Source organism: Pleuronectes platessa, chromosome 16 (genome assembly GCF_947347685.1).
Source record: "Pleuronectes platessa chromosome 16, fPlePla1.1, whole genome shotgun sequence".
Lineage (NCBI taxonomy): Eukaryota > Metazoa > Chordata > Actinopteri > Pleuronectiformes > Pleuronectidae > Pleuronectes > Pleuronectes platessa.
The window spans coordinates 15,438,585-15,461,517 of NC_070641.1; the positions used below are offsets into that span (position 1 = coordinate 15,438,585).

At 46.0% G+C, this 22,933-nt stretch overlaps 1 protein-coding gene across 1 annotated transcript; it reads left to right on the forward strand.

The window, feature by feature from the left end:
- The first annotated feature begins 419 nt into the window (after positions 1-419).
- On the forward strand, positions 420-4,409 carry LOC128458950 (transcription factor Sox-9-A). The gene is made up of 3 exons (XM_053444018.1): positions 420-1,194; positions 1,582-1,829; positions 2,176-4,409. The coding sequence occupies exons 1-3, from the start codon at positions 767-769 to the stop codon at positions 2,952-2,954; spliced, it is 1,455 nt and encodes a 484-aa protein (XP_053299993.1). The 5' UTR covers positions 420-766; the 3' UTR covers positions 2,955-4,409.
- Positions 4,410-22,933: the final 18,524 nt, after the last annotated feature.

Here is a 22,933-nt window from a genome sequence, read left to right on the forward strand (position 1 = left end):
AAAAGAGAAGACAATAATACAGTCTGCAATAGAAATGTGTGATTTTAGAAAATCACGGAGGGAAATATAATTTAATGAATACTGTAATGTCAATAACAAGGATTTGATTTTGTGATCATAGACAAATCATACATTTAACTTCCCTCGACACCAGTAGCTATAATATATCTTCTTCTTTTTTTTGTTAGAAATTAGATAATTATAACATTGTTCAATTTTTTAATCATGTATTTTTTTTTACTTTGGTTTTTAACTCTGAATCCTCAAGTTTTAAATGTGAATGTTCAGTCAAAGCAGAGTTTCTGGAGGCAGACACACACACTTGTTCTTGCTGGACGAGCTTTCCAGTGTTGTTGACTGCAGGAGCGCTCACGGAACAGAGTCAGATTACGGCCCCGCCTCCAAAAAGTTTCGCCCAGCATAAATCCAGGGAGCGCCTCCTGTGTCCCTAGACTCCTCAGCCATCCTCCAAGAGTGCGTCTCTCCTCGCAGTTCTCCTCACAGTCATACTTTCAGAGTCAAGCATCAGAGCGGCATCTCTCGCAACTCGCCTTCTCGTCTGCGTAAAAGTCAAAGGAGCGTCCAGACCTTTTTTTTCTGTTTGGCTTTTTGTTCCGTTTTGCACTCCAGGATTCAGGTTCGCCAGTCGAGCTGCGCGCCCTCACAGACTGTCACCGCAGTCTCTGGGCACCGCGCTTGGATTTAGAAAGAAGGATTTTTCTCCTTTTTGTTTATCTGTGATACGCGGTTCTTTCATTTGTTTCGCATGAATCTCCTCGACCCTTACCTGAAGATGACAGAAGAACAGGAGAAGTGTCACTCCGACGCTCCCAGCCCCAGCATGTCTGAGGACTCCGCGGGCTCCCCGTGCCCGTCCGGCTCCGGCTCGGACACCGAGAACACCCGTCCGATCGACAACCACCTCCTCCTGGGCCCAGAGTACAAGAAGGAGGGCGAGGAGGAGAAGTTCCCCGTGTGCATCAGGGATGCGGTGTCCCAGGTGCTGAAGGGCTACGACTGGACGCTGGTGCCGATGCCAGTGCGCGTCAACGGCTCGAGCAAAAACAAACCTCACGTCAAGAGACCCATGAACGCATTCATGGTGTGGGCACAAGCCGCGCGGAGGAAGCTGGCCGACCAGTACCCGCATCTGCACAACGCGGAACTCAGCAAAACCCTGGGCAAACTGTGGAGGTAAGGTTCGCTTTGCACTCATAGTCAAGTTTGCCGTGCGCTTTTACGCGTCACTGTGCGCAGCGTTTTCGGACGCAACGCACCACCTGCCTGCTGTTTCAAGTTTGTGCAGATTTGTAATAAGGATTTTCGAAACGTATTTTCATCTGTGAAAGATAGATTTGATTTGTTATTGTTGGGATTGTGGTCAGAACTTTGGCTTTTCAATTCCAAGAAGTTGCATTGACTGACACGCGAACTTTGTAGCTGCCTCCTGCTGACGATTGATAATGAAACAATGAACGCTCAAATGTAACATCTCTTCAAGCAATGAATCAGTCGTTTCTCCTGTAGGTTTACGATTTATTCTAATAAAAACAATTCTCTTTGATTTTTCCCCCACTTCAGATTGCTCAACGAGGTCGAGAAGCGCCCGTTTGTGGAGGAAGCGGAGCGCCTGAGAGTGCAGCACAAGAAGGACCATCCCGACTACAAATATCAGCCGAGGCGGAGAAAGTCTGTGAAGAACGGACAGAACGACCCCGAGGACGGCGAGCAAACGCACATTTCTCCCAACGCGATCTTCAAGGCGCTGCAGCAGGCCGATTCCCCGGCGTCGAGCATGGGCGAGGCGCACTCTCCAGGAGAACATTCAGGTAAGAGAAGATATAATTAAAGAAAACAAATTATTTTATTATTATTTTATTATTATTTTATTATTATTGTTTGCCTTTATTCTACAATTTGTTCGTTTTTACTTTAGAGCCTTGATCTATATCCGTCAATGTCTATGATTAATGATTAATGGGATTTACAAGCATCATGTAAATACACCTGTCAGAATAGTGCCCACAAACTCCTCCTCCTACAAGCATTTACATTTCATTGCACTATTGAGCTCAGTGCTTCACGCTGGAAATACTTAAAAAATTGTTTCAGGTCTTTTTTTAAATGCATTTTAAACAGTGAACTCATTATATCGTTGTTTTTATTTATAACCAGGTCAATCCCAGGGCCCACCAACACCCCCAACCACCCCCAAGACAGACCTGCCCACCAGCAAGGTTGACCTGAAGCGTGAGGGGCGCCCCATTCAGGAGGGCACCAGTCGCCAGCTCAACATCGACTTTGGAGCCGTGGACATTGGCGAGCTGAGCAGCGAAGTCATCTCCAACATGGGGAGCTTCGACGTGGATGAGTTTGACCAGTACCTGCCGCCTCACAGCCACGCTGGGCTGGCCGGCGCAGCCCAGGCCGGCTACACTGGCAGCTATGGCATCAGCAGCTCCTCAGTCGGCCAGGCAGCCAATGTCGGGGCCCACGCTTGGATGGCCAAGCAGCAGCAGCAGCAGCAGCAGCAGCAGCAGCACTCTCTCACCACCTTGGGTGGAGGAGGCGAGCAGGGCCAGCAGGGTCAACAAAGAACCACCCAGATCAAGACGGAGCAGCTGAGCCCCAGTCACTACAGCGAGCAGCAGGGCTCCCCACAGCACGTCACCTACGGGTCCTTCAACCTGCAGCACTACAGCGCCTCCTCCTACCCCTCTATCACGAGAGCACAGTATGACTATTCTGAACACCAAGGTGGGGCCAACTCCTACTACAGCCATGCAGGCGGCCAGGGCTCCGGCCTGTACTCCACCTTCAGCTACATGAGCCCCAGCCAGAGGCCGATGTACACCCCGATCGCCGACACCACCGGAGTGCCCTCTGTACCCCAGACCCAGAGTCCGCAGCACTGGGAGCAGCAGCCCATTTACACACAGCTGTCCAGGCCGTGAAGAGGCAGCCTCAGCACTGACTGTACAACCCTCGCCCCCCCCCCACGCATAGACTTCTCTCTGCCCGGTGGCCTTCGCGCCGCCACTCCAACCCCCTGCATTGCCAACAGAAAAACATGACAAGGACTTTTTTATAGTACTGAAATATATCTTTGGATTGGCTCACAACAGTGCCTTTTTGTATTGGTTGGAATTGTGATTATATTTTTCTAGATATAATGTTTAAAAACGTTAAATCCTCTGTGAGGACATACTGGTTATAAATATTTTAGTATGTACTGTGTATGTGTTCTGCTCTTGTCATCCTCATCTTGGTAATCAGTGTCATTAGCATCCTCATCGTCAGGATTCGAAGGTCGCACACGTTTTAAGGGAGCGTGAGTGCCGAGTCAAAACACCCTCAGTGGCCTTACTTCTCACTGATGTACTTTTCGTACAGGAAGTAAGAAACGTCTGTTTACTGACACTGCCGTCTTATAATAGCCTTCATTCTGCTTTGAACTTTTGTACTGTACATACGTTATTGTAATTCCCGTGAGATGCAAGGTTTGAGCAGTGCACGTTAGAAATAGGTTTGAATTGTTTGGCCATGATATGACTGTGTCATCAGTGAATTAGTCAAATATTCGACTTCTCCTTCTTTGCTTTAGCTCAAACGATTGTGTTGGAAACACTATAGCAGGTGCCATGTAACTCTACTAGGGGCCTTACCGTGTTGCTAGACGTAACTGAGCAATGCTCGCTTTTATCTGGGTACTGCCTTGATACCATTGGTGCCTCTGGAGCCACATTAGAGCGGCTCAGTCCACTGGCATTGCAGTGTCAAAACCACAGCATAGTTCTGACTTCCTGTTTGAGGGGGAAATACAGGAAGTGACCGTTTACCTGACTCTCCCCAGCAGCCAGCGGGTCTGAGTCTGGCGTACTTCTGTCATTCCCACAGCCTTTTTCCTAACCTTTTTTCTTTTCTTAATTTATTCTTTAGCATAAATTTTATTTGAAAATAACTATTTGCAATTATCTTTTTAATTCAGCAGCAGCTTACAGCCGCTGGCATATGTGGTACAAATTTGTTTATTTATCATTTGTAAATGTTTCCGTATTAAAGTTTCCTTTATTCATGATCTAGTTATGTACAGATTACTTATAATTACACGATAAGTCTTTCTCTTAAAAAAAGAAAAACTGGAAGTCTTCTGTCTTTTCCTTCTAACAAATGAATTAATGTATATGGAAGCCGTGGCCGTTTTGTAAAGAATTTGCTGGAATCCACAGGATACTTTTTGTTTTTGAAAAAAAAAAAAAAGTTGTGTTCCTCATTTTATATTCTGTATCATTAGTTCTTCTTTTGTCATCTTTCTTAATGCAGTTTCCCTATAGGTAAACCTGCCATTGTCTTAAAAGCTTATCTTTTGTATTCTATTGTTTGCAATAAAAACAAAACACTGAGAAATATGTGATCTTCTTGTGCGATTCATTATAATTATTATTCAGTCAGTATCATGTGTTGTTCACGGCCGTGTGGTGCAATGCACATACAGCAATAAGATCCGTGAGGTTTATTCACACACGTGACCCTCCACTGACGGCACAGCACACCAGCGACTTCAAGATGTTATTTATTGAGGTGGAATGACTTCGGAGTAGTCGTTATCCAGCTCGTATACGCTCAGAGAAACAACAGAAATAAACACGCTTGTTTTAATGTGACAGAGTCAATCTGTCGCAGCGGTTTGATGAAGTGAGGTTGTTGCCCCTGGCTTCTCAGACCATGAGGTCACAGGTCCATTATTGCCACGGCCTGTTGAGAAGACGTATGTCCACACCCCTCCCCCCCTGCCCTGTATACACCACGGCTTAAAGAAACAAACCCGACGTTGCATATTGTTTAGTCATTACTGGCCAAGTAATATAGGAATCGAGCGGCCCTTAATAAATCAGTGACAGTGTAAACACAATCAGGTACTATAGCTTTGTGTTGAAACTCGAGGCCCATTCAGAGATGACGTCTCTTTCCTCACGTCAACCGGACTGAACCTTTCTCTGCCACCCACCGCTGCACCTCGCCTCCCTGTGATGACTGGATAGTTGTTTAGTTTTTCTTTATCTTGACTCCTTAACTACCCACTACACATCATACACGGCTTCACTAAACATGTGGCTCAACACGTCGACACTGCTTACAAATATGGAAACATGATTTTCATACTATGACCAGAGTCATCGTTGTTTTCCTTCGAAGCAAATTTTAAAATGTGACAAAGATTAAAAATCAATAACCACCGTTTTGATGACATAAATAGAATCGTTGACCATTCACATTATATGGCCAGTCTGTGTGACTCCATCCAAAAAGTTGTTTTCTTACTGCATAAATAGAACAGAAAAGATTAATTCCTAGAAAAATCAATTCTCACACGGTTTGATTTAATAAACCCGAGTACAAATTTAGATATAAATATAATTTCATCAGTGAATTTGTAGGTTTAAGTTTTGAATTAATTTATATTGAGAAGGGAAGTTGTGCTGTTTTGTTTTTGTATGCTATTTTATCAATACTTAAAAAATGTGAATTTGCAATTCTCTCACACGCTCTGGTATTTGTTGAATGTGGAAAACAGTAACTATGAGAAGTATAAGCTGTGGGAATGTGGGTACATATAAAAGGGGAAATTACACAATTGCAGCACACGCTACTACATGCAATTCACCGACAGTCACACACTGAGGACATGTATCAGCAGGATATCGACAGTTAGAATTGTGGTTTGAAGTTGGCATCCACAATTGAACTTTATTGATTTAAATTATGAAAATTATGAGTTAAAACAATAAAACGTCTCATCACTGTATTTGTTTTAATGGCATGTAAAATCTGAGGTAGTTTATAATCTCCTGTCTTTATCTCTGCTTCCTTTCTGTACTTTGCTTAAAAACTGCTGCCACTGTTGCTTTCAGGAAATATCATCTGATCAAAACTGCAGAAATAGGTAAAAACAATTAAATAACCTTTGTCAATACAAAGTTATATTTAGGCTTGTTGTGCTGTTGACGAGACATCGATACTCCGGCAGACTTTCCTCCATCGTCTCTGGTTAAATGTGAAGCTTGAAATTTCTCCCTGTGACAGTGAGTGTGTGAGGCTCTGAGCCCACCTCCCACAGAGAGCCCCCCCGAGGCACATCCATCACCGGATCTCCAGTGGTTCAGACCCGGAGCAAGGCAGCGAGGTAGCAGGCAGAGCCTCAGGGCCAGAGAGGGCAAAGGGAGGCCGGTTAGTGACAGCCTGGGGAGGGGGGGGGGGGGAACAGGAAGGAGGGGCAGCGGGAGGGGTCACAAGGGAAGGAGAGAAGAATCGTATTAATTCACTGTTTTTGTCTCTCAAAGCGAGGCCTCGTGTTCCTGACTGACACGACTGAAATATTAACACGCTGCGTCATTTTCAGGAGAATTCTGAATAGGAATTACTCAACTGATTGAAACGTCAGATTATCAGGGGAAACAACGTGAGGGGAATCGGGGAAAACACTTAATTCAATCTCTGATGCCACTCAAACTTTTGGCAATAAAAAAAGGTGCGGATAGATAAAGTAAAATAAAGTGATACAGAACATGATTTGGCCTGAAAGTTTAGCTGTAACTAACAATTTCTGTTTGGCAAAAAGGGGGAAAAAAAACTTTTTGTAAACACAGGTCCATCATCCTCCAGCTTCAGAGAATGACCAGAAGATTTTAGCTGGATTGCTCTATCTGCGTTTATTGCATGGGGAATGTGAAATGTCCAGCTGTTAAAAAACTAACCACAAGTGCTTGAGATCACTTCTTTTTTTTTCTAAATTAAAATATTAAGAATAAAATTCTTATAATAAGAATATAAAAATAGGCATAACTTTTGATATTTCTATATGATCCCATCAAGGTTTCGTGAAGAACCCAGTGTATTTGCCCATTCACTTCTAACAAGATGAATAACAAGCATTGTGGGAGGGGTGAATTAAAATTTAATTAAGTAAATACTGATATGTTGTATAATTTTGCTGCTATGTGCTAAAAGAAAACAAAAAACAATGATAGCCACTTTCAGCGAGTTTCATCAGAATTATACGTCACGTGATTCAGCATCATATCAGGAAATGACTTCACTATTGAGACGTTCACTGTTTGAGACCACGGTGACTCATTCGTTGGGATTCCCTGTGGACACAGACCGCCTTGCCCAGTAGCAACCCGAACACGATGATACATTTAACACATAATAACAGTTACAGCCATGTCCCAAAGCAGATGACTTCTGACAATAAGAAATATCAAAACAACCGTCAACATCCAATACACAGGCTGTTCAAAATACATTTCTATGATCACCGCAATATAAATTAAAGGGAAAGCCAAATTAAAAAAAATGTCTTTCTAAAGCGTGCGCCCCAGCCTGCTGACCTCGCCTCAGAGGCTCTTGGCAGTGGCGGAGTATCCCAGCCAGTGAGTGGATGGGCTGCGTTGGGACTGCTCCCCTCAAAAACAGCAGGAGCGCCCTGATGAATGTTTCCGAGAAGGATCGGAAACAAGACCAAATTTCTCTCTCTTCTTCTTTTTTTTCTTTTTTTTCAGACAGGCCTTTGCATGGGCAATTTTCCCAGGACGACCCCATTATTATTCCACAGAGACGTCTGCCCCCTCCGAACCCTATGGGTGGTCTTTCTGAAGGCAAAAGGAAGAGGAAGAGAAAAGGAAAAGGGGAAGAAAAAAAATCTGGTGATACACCCGCGGAGACTGGACAACATTAAAATACACAATAAAGTAGAATAAGGCAGAAGGAGAGGACGAGTCAAACAGCACTTCCAGCATATTGCAAGCATACAGCCACTTATTTTAATTACTGGACTGTGTGTCTGGGTGTGTGTGTGTCTTTTCTGTGTTTCTGTATTTCAGGACAGTTTGATATTGCAAATTAGGTAAAAATATTGCCTAACTTAGGAGTTTATTATGGCTTGTGGTAAACATGTTATCATTCCTCCATTTAAATAACCTACACGGACAGTTTGAATTGACCCCCACGCTGAGTTTTAAATTGTCCAGTCCATAAAATTCTTTCTTAAACCAATAAGACACATCCAGTGGAAACCGCTGCTAAATCACACAGAGAAGACAAGTTGACCACAAGGCCGTTTCCATGGAGGCAGCACCCTCGGCGTAAGAACTACCATGTTCTGATTAAAGTCGGGAGCACAGGGCGGACACATTTCCTACATCCTGAACCATATTGATCATTGTTGTGATTCAATCAGAGGAATTACACGAACGTACAGCTACTGACTCTTGGGAAATTATATGCATTTAAAGTTTACACTCCCCTCCTGCCACCGTTTGATTCTGCTCACTGCTGCAGTAGATTTAGGAAGTGAGACTTTGCCCCGTAGCCATCTATCTTGCTCTGGCCCCATGAGGATGTCGGCCTGTGCCAAGAGGCCGAGCTGGGCCGGCCTGCTGGAACCCTTGGTGAGCTCCCTGCCTTTGTCTGAGGATGTGGAAGAAACCTGGCACCGGCCCGAGGTCAGCGTCACAAAATTATATTACCATAATCCCATTAAGTGTGTCTGAGGCCTCGTGAGCTCCAGCTCAGTCTGGGAGGAAGGTAGGCGAAGGGCTGGCAGTGGGTGGGTTTGTGCTGAAGACAAGAAGTCAGTGGATGATATCCAGGTCAGATTTACCCCATAGGCTGTGGGATGTTTTTAGCCTCAATGCCAAATGCAAAGATGTTTCCTTGACTTATATATCACACTAATAATTAAAAAAACTCTCTCTGTCTTTCTCATCTAATCGACTTCCCTCTTGTTAAGGGTCTAGGTAGTGCAGTGTCAGATTTGGTTACGCGATAGCTTTGCTTTTATGGTTTTAAAGAGAACACTGCATTATAACAGGCCAAGCAAACAACACAATCAACAGTCAGGTTTAAAACACCCACCGTACTACTCTAGTTCTCAAGTGGAACATTCCCAAAGTATGCATCCAATCACACGCAGTGAGAATCTGCCATCGCTGACACCAATCTGTCACAGCAAATAGTTACAGGAAATGTTCCTATACGAGTAAGACCAGGTCCATATTAAATGATGAGCCTGAATAAGATGATGGATTTGTCTGTGAACTTCTAATAATAACAAAGGATTCTTTTCTTTATCTCCATCATCCCTTCTCCTTCAGAAAAGTAGCGATTTCCCAACCACCTACACTTGTCTCCGATTAAGACTCCGGTTCCAACCAGCCAGAGGATCAGAGGAGTTTGTCTTTGCTGCTTCATGTGTACCTGGTAAATCTCCTCAGAACATTTCTTTTCACAGAGGATGTGATGACAGGTTGTTTGCTCTGGCAGTTGATCCTTGAGGTATAGCTGTGGCTGCTGTACCTTAATGTACATAGAGATTATACACTGTACAGCCTCGCTTCTGTGTTGTTCTATTGCGACCACAACTTTTTATAAAATACCAGGAATTGCAGGTTTCTGTTCTCTTGCAACGGTCATAAGTCTCTTTCACTTTCGTCCACTGCCAGATAACAATGTGGACAACTGTGTGCGTAGAAGATTTGGGAGGAGTTGCACACACAGGGTGGAGTGTATGTATGTGCACGTCTTCTTAACAGCCATCTCTTTACTTACAGGCCCAGCATATCAAACATGCCTCCCCCATGTTTGTCCATTCTATCTGCGGGACAACCAGTAAGACTTAATCCCTTGTCCAAATAAATTAATACCTCGACTAACATTTAAAAGTAAAGTTCAGGGCCAAATGCAGATTCCTGAGAGACAGACGGTGCCTAACCTGGCAGTAAACCAATTAATTACACACAACGTCTCAGTCTGTCATGGAGACACAAAGTGACACACACACACACACACACACACACAACCTTGCAGGCTCCATCACACAGAGTCACACACAGTATGTTTATCTTTCAAACTAAAAATTCTATCCCACGATTTCCAATCCTCTGCTTTGCATGCTCCTTTGAGTTTATGTGTGTGTGTGTGTTTATAGTCGTGTGTGTGTATAGTCGCCTGTAGGTTTATTCTACCTTATGTTTCTCAATCTTGTTCCTTTGTTGACCCCCCCAGTCCCAGCATGTGCTTTGATATGGTTCATCTCAGTGGCCTTCTCCTCCGGGAGAGGGGAATCGTGAAATATGGGCAAAATGCCTTACGGTAAATGGGGTCTTCACCAGCCTCATTTCCTGGACACAGAGCGCTGTCACAGAGCGCTAAGCAGAGCCCCCAGGCCCGATGCTGACAGCACAGGAGGAAACTGCACAGTATTAGGTTCGGTTAGAGATTAAGGCAAATATCACTTCACTGTAATAAATAGAAGCAGTAACTCAATTTGAGGAAAGAGGCTAATAAGACGCAAGGGTCTTGTGATGTGCTGCTTAAGCTTTGCTGGCAGATCACTGCAGCACAACAGCTGACTGGTCACATAACTAGGTGATGGGAAGGTAAAAGTTAAACCTGCATGCACTTTAAAACTAAAAAATCAAAAGTCTTCTCTGCAGCAAGCAATGGATTTCTGCAAAAAATGATTATCACTTGTGCTCCCATCCCGCAACTTTCACAAAGTTACGTGTGGAGTCTCTTTTGTGCATTAATTGGTAGCAGTGCTGGGATGGGGGTGGGGCAGAGCTTGGGGTGTTCTGCTCTCTGCCCCTATTATTTTCTCCACAGGCAGTTTAGTGCTTTCCAACTACCTCTGAAGCATCAGCAGTTTTGGCCTCATTGTGAGCAGAAGGGAATACTTTGAAACTGGGTGCAGGGGGACTCTCTACAGGAAGCTTTTATGTGCCTCTAATTTTAGAGAGCAGTTGCTTTTACAGATGCCCGCTCCTTATCAGACAGTTGCATCTGTTTGATGGTCATACATGTCCCTTTTAAGGCAGGCCATCAAGATGTAGAGATTTAAAACGAATTTGGCAGCTGTATTCACAAGAGCTCTCTGTATTTTTTGTCAAATTTTCTCTTTAATACCAGTATATAGACAAAATGCGTATGATTGTATATGATTTTTATATGATTCCTATTCTATCTTTTATGAACATCTTGGTAGTGATTTGCATAAAAGCCATTTCAGTTTTTTTCTACCATGCCGTTTCATTTATGCAATTTATATTTTTTTTGAGTGCAACAAACTCAACTTAACTAAACTATAATAAAAAACGAAAACCAAACGTCTGGAGAACCTTTTCCAAGAGGGCTTAGAAAACACTTAAGTAGCCATTCCTCCCAGAATGCCATGCATGGAGCAGCAACTGGGGAGAGCAGGTGTGTGTGGTGAGCACATGGTGAGGGCGCTGAGGTCCGCCACATGTTCGATGCGTGAAACACAACATTTCAACTTAAGTGCAGAGGGAGAGACTGAGATGCAATGGCTGCTATTAGAACTACATGTATGTTTTTGTGTCTCCTCAGATTAGAGGGAGGAGAGGTCGCCAAAACATCTGGAGAAAGAGACGCTGAGGGAGAAATCTGAATCTCTCCCTTTAACGCAGGATCACATGGTGGGATTTCAATAAATGAGTGAGCGCTGTGCCCAAGCACAGAGCCAAAGCTGCCAGACAGTACATCCAGTCCCCCCTCCCTCTCTCTCTCTCTCTCTGTCTCTCTCTCTCTCTCTCTCTCTCCTTTTTCACCAGTTCCTCTCTGTAACTTGCTGTGAAATTCCAAGGAGACGTCAGGAAGAGAAGAATCAGGAGGCAGACATTTGGTTTTCATGTGCGGCAAAGCCAACTCTTAGAAATGCAAGACATAGTGTTTTAAAGATTATTTTTTTCGTTGCCAGAGTAATTTTACCTCTTCTAGTTTTGGCTCAGTTGTGTCTTTTAACACTACATTTCTGTGTTTCCTTGGTAAATGAAATCTTTGATCGGTTTAACCCCCAGCAGATTCCCGGCAAAGGCCTCGGAATAAAACTGCAGAATAGCAATTCCCCCCCTAACTCTATTACCACTGGTTGCCACGGTAACACAGCCTGCTGGGCGTTCATTGGCCTTGATGGCCTATTGGCAGTGGCCAATAGGAAGTGAGACGCAGTTCCTAACCCTGGGAAAAATCATGCCCCCTCCGGATATAATGTCCTCTCTCCTCTGTGAAAACTTCAGAATTCTCTCCCAGACGTGTCAACAAACATCACAGTGCAGGTTCAGCTATGCATGTGCACATGTGCAAAGATCCAACAATCCTGTTTGACACCTTGTTAAGGTTTTCCTCTCCCGTCTCCTGCCCTCTGTATCCCTGCACACCAGTGCCCCAGTGGCCTTTTGGACGTTAGCCACTGACCCCAAAGCCCCGAGGATCACTCGAAGGAGCCTCCGAACCACCACAACAATCTGGCAACATTTGGCCTCCAGATTTATTTATTTTTTCCCCTGAGGTTTCCCCCTGAATCTCTGAGCTTGTTATTATTGTTTTAAAGCAAATTTATATGTAACCAGTGCTTCAGCTGCACTCGCTTTGACTCTTATAATGATGAATATCAAACGTTACCACAGACTTAGAGACTCGTAGAATTTCTCCAAAACTGGGAAACAACACATTTTTCTACAGTTGTAAATTACATTTAATTGAAAAATATATTCAAGATTCAAACTGGGCACTTTTAAACTCATTTTATTTTAGTTCCTCACTTTCCATTTTTGGGTGATAATTCACGTGTCTGTTAACCTCAACATTCACAGCTTTTCTGTTCCAAGCCGGACCACAACAAGAGTCCAAGGACCTGTGTCTGTGTCCAATCTGCCAAAGTCCTCCACAATAACCATGAGAACGGGCTCTCCTGTAAGATCCAGGAATGCACTGTTGCATATCAATGACCCACATCAACAGAGAAAGACAGAGAGAGAGAGAGAAAGAGACACAGAGAGAGAGAGAGAAAACAAAAAAGAGAGGATAAAAGGGCCCCTTCCCAACACAGACACACAAACACATTGCAAACACACACAGGCAGGCAAGTCTGTGAAATATGACAGCCCCACGGTGAAGAAGGTGGGGGTGAGGGAAGCCATATTGTAACAATCTTATTCTGTGGTCATTAATCGTATCCTGCTGTTCCAGCCTCCCCGACCGTGTGCGCTGAGCGTATGTCAAACACATTTCCCCCTTCCTCGGTGGGCGCACTCCCAGCCAGCTCTAATGCTGCACAAAGACACAAACCCCGAGAGCTCCTGGAGGCAGACGGGCCAGATAATCTCCCCCTCGGACTCCAGCGCCAAGTCCAGAGCCAGGCATAGAGACGCAGAGAGACACAGGCCCACGGGGGAACGGCCCCTCCGCCGGGCTGCTGCCACGCTACATTCACAACGAGCACTGCGACAAGTCATATACGCTGTCAGGGAAACGGAAATATCTCATCAAACATCTTTATCTCTGTCCCTCGTGGCCTCATGAACAAAAGTTGCGAAATGCTACTGTTTAAATATACACTGCCTCACTGGCTTTCAAAATCACAGAGGGCTTAGCTGAGCTATCTCCCCCAGGTCGGTTTGTGTGATCAGTACAGGAAGACACTTAAACGTGACAGCGAGTTGGACTCAAGAACAGAAGTCATCACTTAAGATACTCTTCCGTCATACAACTGATTACAGTTTTAGTACTCCGCAGTAATCCTAAACCCTGTTCATGGACAAACACAGACAATATCTGGGCAACTGGTTATTTGGCAACATAAAAGTGGTCTTCCCTCTCTTTCCTCTCTTTCCTCTCTTTCCCTCCGTCCCTCCATACTGCATGTCCTGCTCCCTCTTTCCCCCTCCTGCTGTGAGCTGCCTCATTAGAGAAGTGATGATGTAACCCCTCTGTTTCATCGAGAGCTGCCATTTGTCATTATGACTGACAAGTGCCGAGGTGGGCCAACTAAGCGACAGGAAATAAAGGCCTCCCATTGGCCCTGTAACCAGTTCCATCGATTTGTGCACCTTTCCCTCATCTCCCTTTTGGATGCAGTGCATGAAGAAATACTTATGACTATTGTTTTGTTCTGTCAAATATGAATTCATAAAAAAATATATTGCGATCATAAATCAGTCTCTATAGTTCCATATGCTAAGTAGGTCTGCATATGTGTCTCCAAAACGGCGACTGAAGACCATTGCCAGAAACCTGAGACGTCTCTTGACAAGTGGCGTCTCCAGAGCAATGGAAAAATCGGCCTGAAACGCCATCAATCACGGCGCAGGAGATCGGTTGAAAGACCTGCTTTTCACTTCCCGTCTGCTCAGAGATCCTGACAAGATAATAGATTGTGAAGCTGTCAAAATGTCTTGATCGAGGACACGCATTGTTCGTAAATCAAAGACTTTCCAGAACGTGCAGCTACTGTTAGTGATGTATTTGTGTCACTCCTGTTGTTATTAGAGGGAAATCTTTTTTTTATGGGTTCCTTTATGGCTGTTGAGGTTGATCATTATGCAGGCTGACGCATGGGATATTTTATCCAACCCGATAACTTGGTCTTTTAAAATATCCCCAGCTGACACATTTATTTTTCTTTTCACAGAAGATACAAAAAATACTACAAACTAATACAAACACTCAGGGCTAGGGCAGCAGTCAACAAGAACAACAGTAGGAACTAGTAGCAGGCCAACAGAATGGCTGAGATAAAGCAAATATCTGGATGTCGTATCTACAAGTACACACACAATTAACACCTACAATAAAGCCACACTCAAGATGATCAAATAAGTTTGCCTGTGGTCATGGGACGAGTGTGAGGATGAGGAGATGCCTTGACAGAACCCTTGACCTGAAGGTCTCATTTGGGGTGGGTGCCCGTCAGAGAGGACAGGAGGGGGGTGATTGATTGTATCCCTGTCGGCAGGCTCAGCTGGACATCCTAGAAGGGATCTCCCCATCCATCAGGGAGTTCAGACGCAGGAGAAGCGGCTTCCAGATGGGAAGCATTGTTCCTGGGCCACCCTGGCAGACGTCAGCGGGGCCCTGCAAGACCCAAAATGTTACGGACAGCCCACGGAACTCTGCATCTGTGCCTGACTGTCAACGCGCCCCAGGAGTCGTAGGGACACACCCAGCCTAATCAATACCATACACCCGATAGGAAACAATAGCTTTCATTACGATCACTGGCCTGGGCTCTCTGTTCATCCGCAGATTGGAGATAAGCGGTAGCAGCGATGGTGCGCTGGCAGCGATCGCTGTGTCAAGTGCCTAGTGAGGCGGAACATGGGGACTTAATTGTGGTGCAAGGCCTAATTGCATGGTCAGGACAGGGGGGTAATGAGTTAATCCCAAGCCGGTCATCCATGATGAGAATAAGCAAGTCCGCAGCACAGTAATTACACTGCTGCTCATTAACCTCTGGGCTTCAGGACACGGGAGAGTGTTGTGCGTAGATTGTGATGATAGTCTACATGTTTTTGTGTATCAAACAAACTTGACCGGTTGAGAACAGGTTGATTATTTGTTAGTGGCGAGCAAGCAACCGTACTCCGCCAATCCAGGGAGGCCAGTGGCTCCAGAGTGCCAGAGCGCTTGCCAGGTTGCAAGCCCTGTTGACAGATTTGAATGTGTTTTCTAGAGAGGGGATGGTGGGGTATTCAGGGGGAAGAGAACCTGGGAGATATTTAGGGGAATGGGTGGGGATATCCGTGATCCCATGGCCCCACCATGACAGGCGTCACACTGCTCTCTGTGCGATGATCTCTTCCATATGGGCCCTGGAATGGTCAGTCTGTGTTTACACGAGCTGATCCTCAAAACGTGTCCCAAGACCCGTTCTCTGGCACCGCGGCCCGGGAGGAGAGCAGACGCGAGGCGCTTGGGAAATCAGGACACCCCCTACTGCAAATCCATTAGAGCCGACTGCACAGTGGCACCAGGCGGAGCAGCAACCTGCCAAAAAACACCCACATGCACTTATACACACGCACTTAAATGCACACCAAGCCCTGCTAAAGATTACACCCGTCATATTTTCATAATTGTTGGAGGCACCTGAAGTCGAGGCCAAGTCAACACATTTTGCCTGGCAGTCTATGAAAAGGGCTGTTTGTGTGGAATGTATATCAAGAGCATTTCATCTCTGTTTGCTTCAGCAAATTGAAGAAAATATCAGGGTGTCACATTCAGAATCTGAGCTTCTCTGTCAGCCTTGGACTGAAGAGGGTGTCATGTAGTTTTAATGAGTTGGAAGTCTAAGGTCTTCAATCTTTCACTGCCAAACCAAACCCTGGCACCCGGACTTAAGATGGGTGCAGGCCAGTGCCACGGTATTAACAACTTTCTGCTCTGAAAAAAAAAAGAACCGTTGAACATTTAGGACTACTTGGTCCTTTGCAGAGAGGTGGTTTAAACAGATTCGTCATAGGGATGTGAGAGAGAGCCCACAGTGACAGATTAGTCTGAATATATATGAAACTGTGATTATTTCCCTGGTGTTCCTCCTGTGGTTTCAGACTCCATCAGCCGACGCACAAAAAAACACGAGTGAACCAAAGCCACCCATCTCCTCTCCTCTGTCTCCCTGAAAGCCTCTCCTCCATTCAAAAACATCAATTCACCCTGAGAGTATAAACCCCTCCATGGATGTTTGGAAAGGGGGGCTCTCCCCATAGTCTGCTTAAATAACCACTTCCCTTGGAATGAAAACAGATCAATTATAGGACACTGGTATCTCCTCTCCTCCAGGGGCACCTCTCAGTCTCCCCTGACTTGAGTTCAGGGTCTGGGCTTAGTGATGGGCGCTGTGATGGCGGAAAACTGCCCCTTCTCTGTTGACTCAGAGCTGGAAGTGAGTAAGCTGAACTCAGGCCTACTCTCACTAGGGACCAGCCGCACCCCGCTAATGACATCCAGCCTTGACATTCTTAAAAAGTCTCTGGTTATTAAGGAAAACAAACAAGGACATCAGACTCACTCACTCGCTGTGCTAACAAATACCATCCCTAGGCAATCCGGTGGATAGCCGGGGCAACTCTATAGTCCCCTGTTGAGAACCAAATCAGGTTCTGGTGATTTGGGATATGCAGCGACCATAGCTCCTCTGAGGTGGATGAAAGAGACAGCTTCAGATTTGACAACAACACAGGACGTGCAGGAAGGCAAGTGCTTACCTGACTTAAAGTTTCCTAACTACTCTACTGGAAGGAGCAAGAGAGAAAAACACACAAACACACACACACACACACATTTTCAGTCGAGAGTGATGTGTCCTTACTGCAAGGAGATTGGCAGTGGGACGTGGTTCTCATCCCATTGGAGGGAGCTCCTCCACCCCCTCCACCTGCCCCCACATCCCTCCCACCCTGCGGGATCTTGCCACACATCATTGCCCCGCTAAACGCTGACAATTGGTGACAAATGGACTGCGCTGCACACTGTGCGCCAGTTGCCCCTGGAGACGGTGGCGGACCCGGAGCCAGGACGTGGAGCAGAGGAGGAAGGGAGCAGAGGAGGAAGGGAGCATGGGAGGAAGGGAGCAGGGGAGGAAGGGAGCAGGGGAGGAAGGGAGCAGGGGAGGAAGGGAGCAGGGGAGTCCCTGCAGCAGCGTGGCGCCTGGCACAGGTGGCTGAAAATCAATACAGATCCGGCCCCTGATTGGGCCTGACAGCACAAGAGCGGTGGAGTGTGGGAATCCGCTGAGTGCCACACACCGCCAAATTGGATGATGGAGGGCTAGAGAGCAGCGGAGGAGCAGAAGGGAGAGGGAGGGGGGGAAGACACGTTAGTCCACATTATCAGAATGACATTTTGACAGGGTGACAAGGACACGCTCCGAACGCATGCACACAAAGTTCAAGATAAATGAGAATGACACTTAAACAGATGGCATCTGGACACTTGTGCGCACCTCATATTTTGCATGTTTCCTTAGCATGTTTAATCTCACTACCGTCCCAAGGGGATTACACTGTGCAGGGTTAACAATGGCTGCTGACAGTGGCATGTTGGGCTATTAGGAGACTAAATGCTCTGGTTTAGTGCAAATAACGACAACTCGTGCATGCACAAACACACACACTTGCTGAGCTTGCAGTCACTGTAATTTCAGCCAAGGCTGAGTGCACGCAGAAAGTGCTGCAATGTGGCCACTCTGCTGTTTCGAGGCCTAAACTACGGCTGGAAGAGCAGCAGCGAACAGAAAAGAATAAATAAATATCAAGAACAAGAACCAGAAGAAGGCGCTTTCTGAAATGTGATTATTAAAGCTATTACAAGGTTGTCAACACCGTCATGTCTTGGAAGAAATACACTGGCAATTACATACAAACAAATGGCAAAATAGTTTCAGCACCAAAAAGCATGCTGTTAAAATTAACACACTGCTTATACAAGGAAATAAAACAAAAAATTCTCTGGATTTTCCATTGTTTACTTACTCAGCAACATGTGTGTGGATGTGTGTGCGTGAGTGTGTGTTATAATTCTACCTTCCTCCAGGCCTTCAGTCATCAGTTCAGATTAACCTCTCAGATTAATGACAGCACACTTTATAGTTGATGGAATGAAAACAAAAATTCCAACAGAGAATAAAAGATAACTGACACAAGGAAGGTTCATTAAACGTCAATGGGTAAGAAATGCCTCAGGATGTTTTGATGAATGGATGAGTTCACCATGACTAAATACAACATTTAACACCAATCTACATATTGCACACTGTGGATGTGTTTAAGTCATTTTCGTTAATTTGAATCAACGCTGGCAAAAGTCAAACTTTTTTTGGAGACCCCAGTTCACTGTCAGTCTATTTGACAGGAATGAACCGGGAGTTGGGTAAGTGACATTCCCATCCTGCACCCCTTAGAGAAAGACCCCTCCCACATATGACAGTACAAATTAATCAAGATCCCAGACAAACCCTCAACCTTCACGCAACAAAAGGGATTTTCCCCCGGCCCGCCCTGGCCTCACCAGGCAATTAAATTACATGTGTATGTGAATGAGCGCAAGCATTAATACATCTTTATTATTAACTGCATCCCGTCTCATAAATTCGTATTCATGCATTAAACATGAGCGAATATCTGTGTCGAGCCAGCCATGTATATTTACGTGCGTGCGAGTGTTTGCTCTGCGAGTGTGTGTATTTGTACACGCATGTGGAGGAAAGTGTGTTTTGTGTGAAAGGGGGGCACAGAGGGGGGGCCCCGATCAGCTGTGTGCAGGTTGCTGTCTTTGAGGGGTGGCTGTGTGGGGGTGTGAGGACATGTCGGCCCTGTGTGTGGGAACCCCGCGCTCCTCACTTCTCATACATTGTTCTCCCGCTCCTACAAACCGTTAATGCCACAAAAGATGCTCAGCCTATTGTGGCCCGGGACAGCTGAGGGGGGAGGGCAATGGGGCGGAGGCAGGCGAGGGAGGAAGGGTCTGGCCCCGGCCTGAGCTTCGTATGGCTGCTTTGGCTACCTCCCCGCCTTTGCTCTCCTCTCCTCCTCTTCTCTCCTGTCCTCGTTCCTCTCTGCTCCCGGGTTCCTCTCCCCATCTCTGCTCTCCTCTCCTCTCCTCACTCAGCCCGACCACTTAGCCCCTCTCAAGAGGATTTGGCCAGGCTGGATTTAGGGTGCCTATGCTTATCATACAAAAGAATTAAACCAACTCAAGGTCCGAGCTTTCTCCTCTAGTCCGCTATGGCTAATCTGAGAATCTGTGAAGGAGGGCTTAGGTGATGTTACATTTTCATTAGACTTCTGATCGCAAACGGGCGACTAATGGTAAGAGCCCTGGTAGCCATTGTGATGCAAATCCTGATTATTTCTTTAATTAAAGCATTGAAGGGGGGCAAGAGGGGAGGATGGGTGGGGTTGACGGAACTGACAGTACTGCACGTCCTTACCCCTACTAGACAAGGATTTTCCCATTGCTCCCAGACTGGAGATCTGGGGCTCCGGGGGATTTGGCTGCTTTGTGAGGGGCTGGTAGGGTTGAGGGATTGGGGCTGAGCCTTTGAATCTCTCCCACAGGTCACTTACATTGACTGAGAGCATATAATGTCTTCTAAGCCTGAACATTGGTGTTTCAACTATTGAAAAACAAAACAGATTGACAACAATCAAGATGATCTGGGCCCGTGTGAAGTTCTGTGGTATCTGCTTTTTGATCATTATTTTTAGGATGCAGTTATTGTACCTTTCACGGAAAAAAACAAAAATCCTGCAACCAGTGCTCATATAGAATAGTGTTTATCAGTGCGGCATTAATTTCTAATAATAAACAACTCAAACCCAAAGAGAAGATGGATTGAGTGAGATAAGTGTAAGATGAACTGGAACGTTCACAACTAAGATATCAAAGGGACTGATAGCTGCAGTGACTGTGTTTTACTGCGGGCTGACAATATGCTGGTTTCTGTCCAGTTCCCCTGAGATAATGTGCACCACAAAAGAGGAAGACAGAAAAACACTGAGTGTTGGGTAGATGAGCGATCCGCCCTCGGGATCTGTATTGTTTGTCCTCGCCACGGTTGTGGTATTCATGTGAAGACTCTGTGTACCCTGTGCGACTGTGGACCAGATGTGGCCCCAGAGCGTGTGGTGTGGAGCAGGACAGGGACCACTGTCGGCACCGGAGACAAGAGGGAGAGAGAGTGAGTGAGAGACAGAGGGAAGGAGGAAGAGAGTGAGCGGTGGGTCAGGACACCTCCCAAAACACCTCTGACCACCCTCCAACAGTGGATGAGGTGTGCGTGTGCGCAGACACGTGAGTCCTGGTTGGTGGGGAGTGTGCACTCCTGGGGATGACTGCTGGAGATGGAGGGATGTTGGGGGGGAGGGCAGTGGAGGCAGGAGAGGAAGGGGTGTGTGTGTGTGTGTGTGTGTGTGTGTGTGTGTGTGTGTGTGTGTGTGTGTGGAAACCCTGAGAACTTTTTTCCCCTTCTTTCTGTTGGCGTAGCTGTGCTGCTCTCCAGGACCATGGAGTGTTGCCCCCCTGCAGCTTAAGCCTCTGTCTCTTTTTGTCCCCAGCACAACAGCCTGTGGCATTCCATGGCAGCAAATCTGGCTGTGCTGTCACATGGGGGAGATTAGCCAAACTAAGTCCTCAACAGAATGCTCACTTTACTCACCCATTCCTGCAGTGGCCGCCCCCCATGCCCAAACACCCTCGCACACCCAATTTAACCGTTCCTCGTCTAGACAGGGTGCAAAGCGATTATTAGTGGCATTATTAAGACTTATACGCAATGCTCCTTTTTTGTCATTGTCACATTCCCAGCGGTACACATGAGCTGCCAAGCAATGAGCCCTATTTCCCACTGTGAAGGCCACTTCCTTGTTGGATGGACCCGATCAAAGCTCCGCCGGCCAAGCTGCAGCTTCTGGGACAAAACGCAGAATATCTTGAAGTGTATTTACATCTAGTCCCATCCATTTTTTGTCTGTAACTGTGGTTTCCCATGCCTCCTGGCTCCTCCGGTCCACGTCCCCTTCATAATGCAGTTATTCTGGGCATGGTCACAGATATTATAGAGTTATTCTAGCCACACCGCCACTACCCGCACACACACACACGCACACCATCCTTATCTGGCGGTGGGGGGGGACACTCGGAGGAGGATCTTCCAGGAAACGAAGCTCCAGCAGGCTGCAGAGGTCTGTGGCTGCCTGAAGGGACCTAGGATGAACTGTAAAGGGGATGGGGGGAAACAGTTGAGATCTGGGTAGAACAAAACCCTCTCCTAGGGGGCACTGCAAGAACAAAGCCATCTGACTGCATTTATAGACAAAGAGGGAAACACATATGGTTCAAGTTTGTAGCATGTCAGACTAACACCATTTGCCCCTTTTACGAAACCCCTCCTAACTCATTTACATATGTATTCATGCCCAAATGGGAATTATTAGATTAAGATTTGCCTGATATATTCACTAGTTAGGTTTTTGTAAGTACCGCTTACACAAGGCGGGAGTTAATGGAGTGAAAGAGGACACTTAACAGATTATTATAGTCGACAGAATCGGAGGACGCTTGTGATTCGAGAGCTAAGACCATTGTTCAAGTTATTGGTTAAGTGAATCAATCTTACTCGTTGGGTTACGGAGACGTGGAGGCCTGAGCGTCATGAGGCCCAGGAGCTGAGGCCAAAGCATAAGTCTCAGTTTGCAGCTGGAGACTGGGGGCCACCGTTTCTAGCAGCACAGAATATAATTAGGTTTATTTTCATGTAATGGTCTACTGCCCAGAGCACCACCATTGCTAAGCATAGGCAAAAAGCTATTTTATCGCTGCCACATAAAAGGCTCTCTCTCACCGCCCCTCAAAATGGATGTCGTTAATGGACCAGGTCTGGTGGAGAAGGGGTGAGGGTAGGGACATGGCAGGCAGGGGGAGGGCTCGTACTTTAAGGAAGGATATATGGGCAAGAGCCATCCAATCCAACCTGGCGGGTCACTCAGGTCCTGGCGCAGTTGCACTGCCTCGATCACCTGTTTTACATTAAAGAGCAGAGCAAACCACAATAAAGCATGAAGTTTGACCAGTAAGCATTGTAATATATGGTTTATCTGCTCTGAACCTATGGATTGAAGTTGATACACATATTGCTGAAGAGCAGCGTTAAAAATCTGAGCTGCATGTTGACCATGAGAGAAGATGACCAGATTCTAGAATGAAGAGCTTAATCACAATCCGACAATATCACTGAAAAGTCTTTCCCTCTGTCTGTATGTGACTCGAATGTCTCAAGAACCATTCATCTTATCAGCTTTAGCCTGGACAGGTGTATTGTTCAGGGCCCAAGGAAAAGCAGTATCGATTTATGTTTGTTAATAATCTTTGAATAAACCGGAGGCAGCGGTGGCTCGGATGCATTAGCAGCTGAGGTTGGGACTCGAGTGCGACAACTGGGGTGTTCACAACAACAGCAATGATGACAGATTTTTCCAGTTTGGCTTTCTGGCGTTCTGAGCCGGGCTCCCCACGAACAGCTCTCTGTGCAGCAGCGGTGCCGTGGCTTCAGGGTTCTGCAGAACTGCAGTCTGTACCT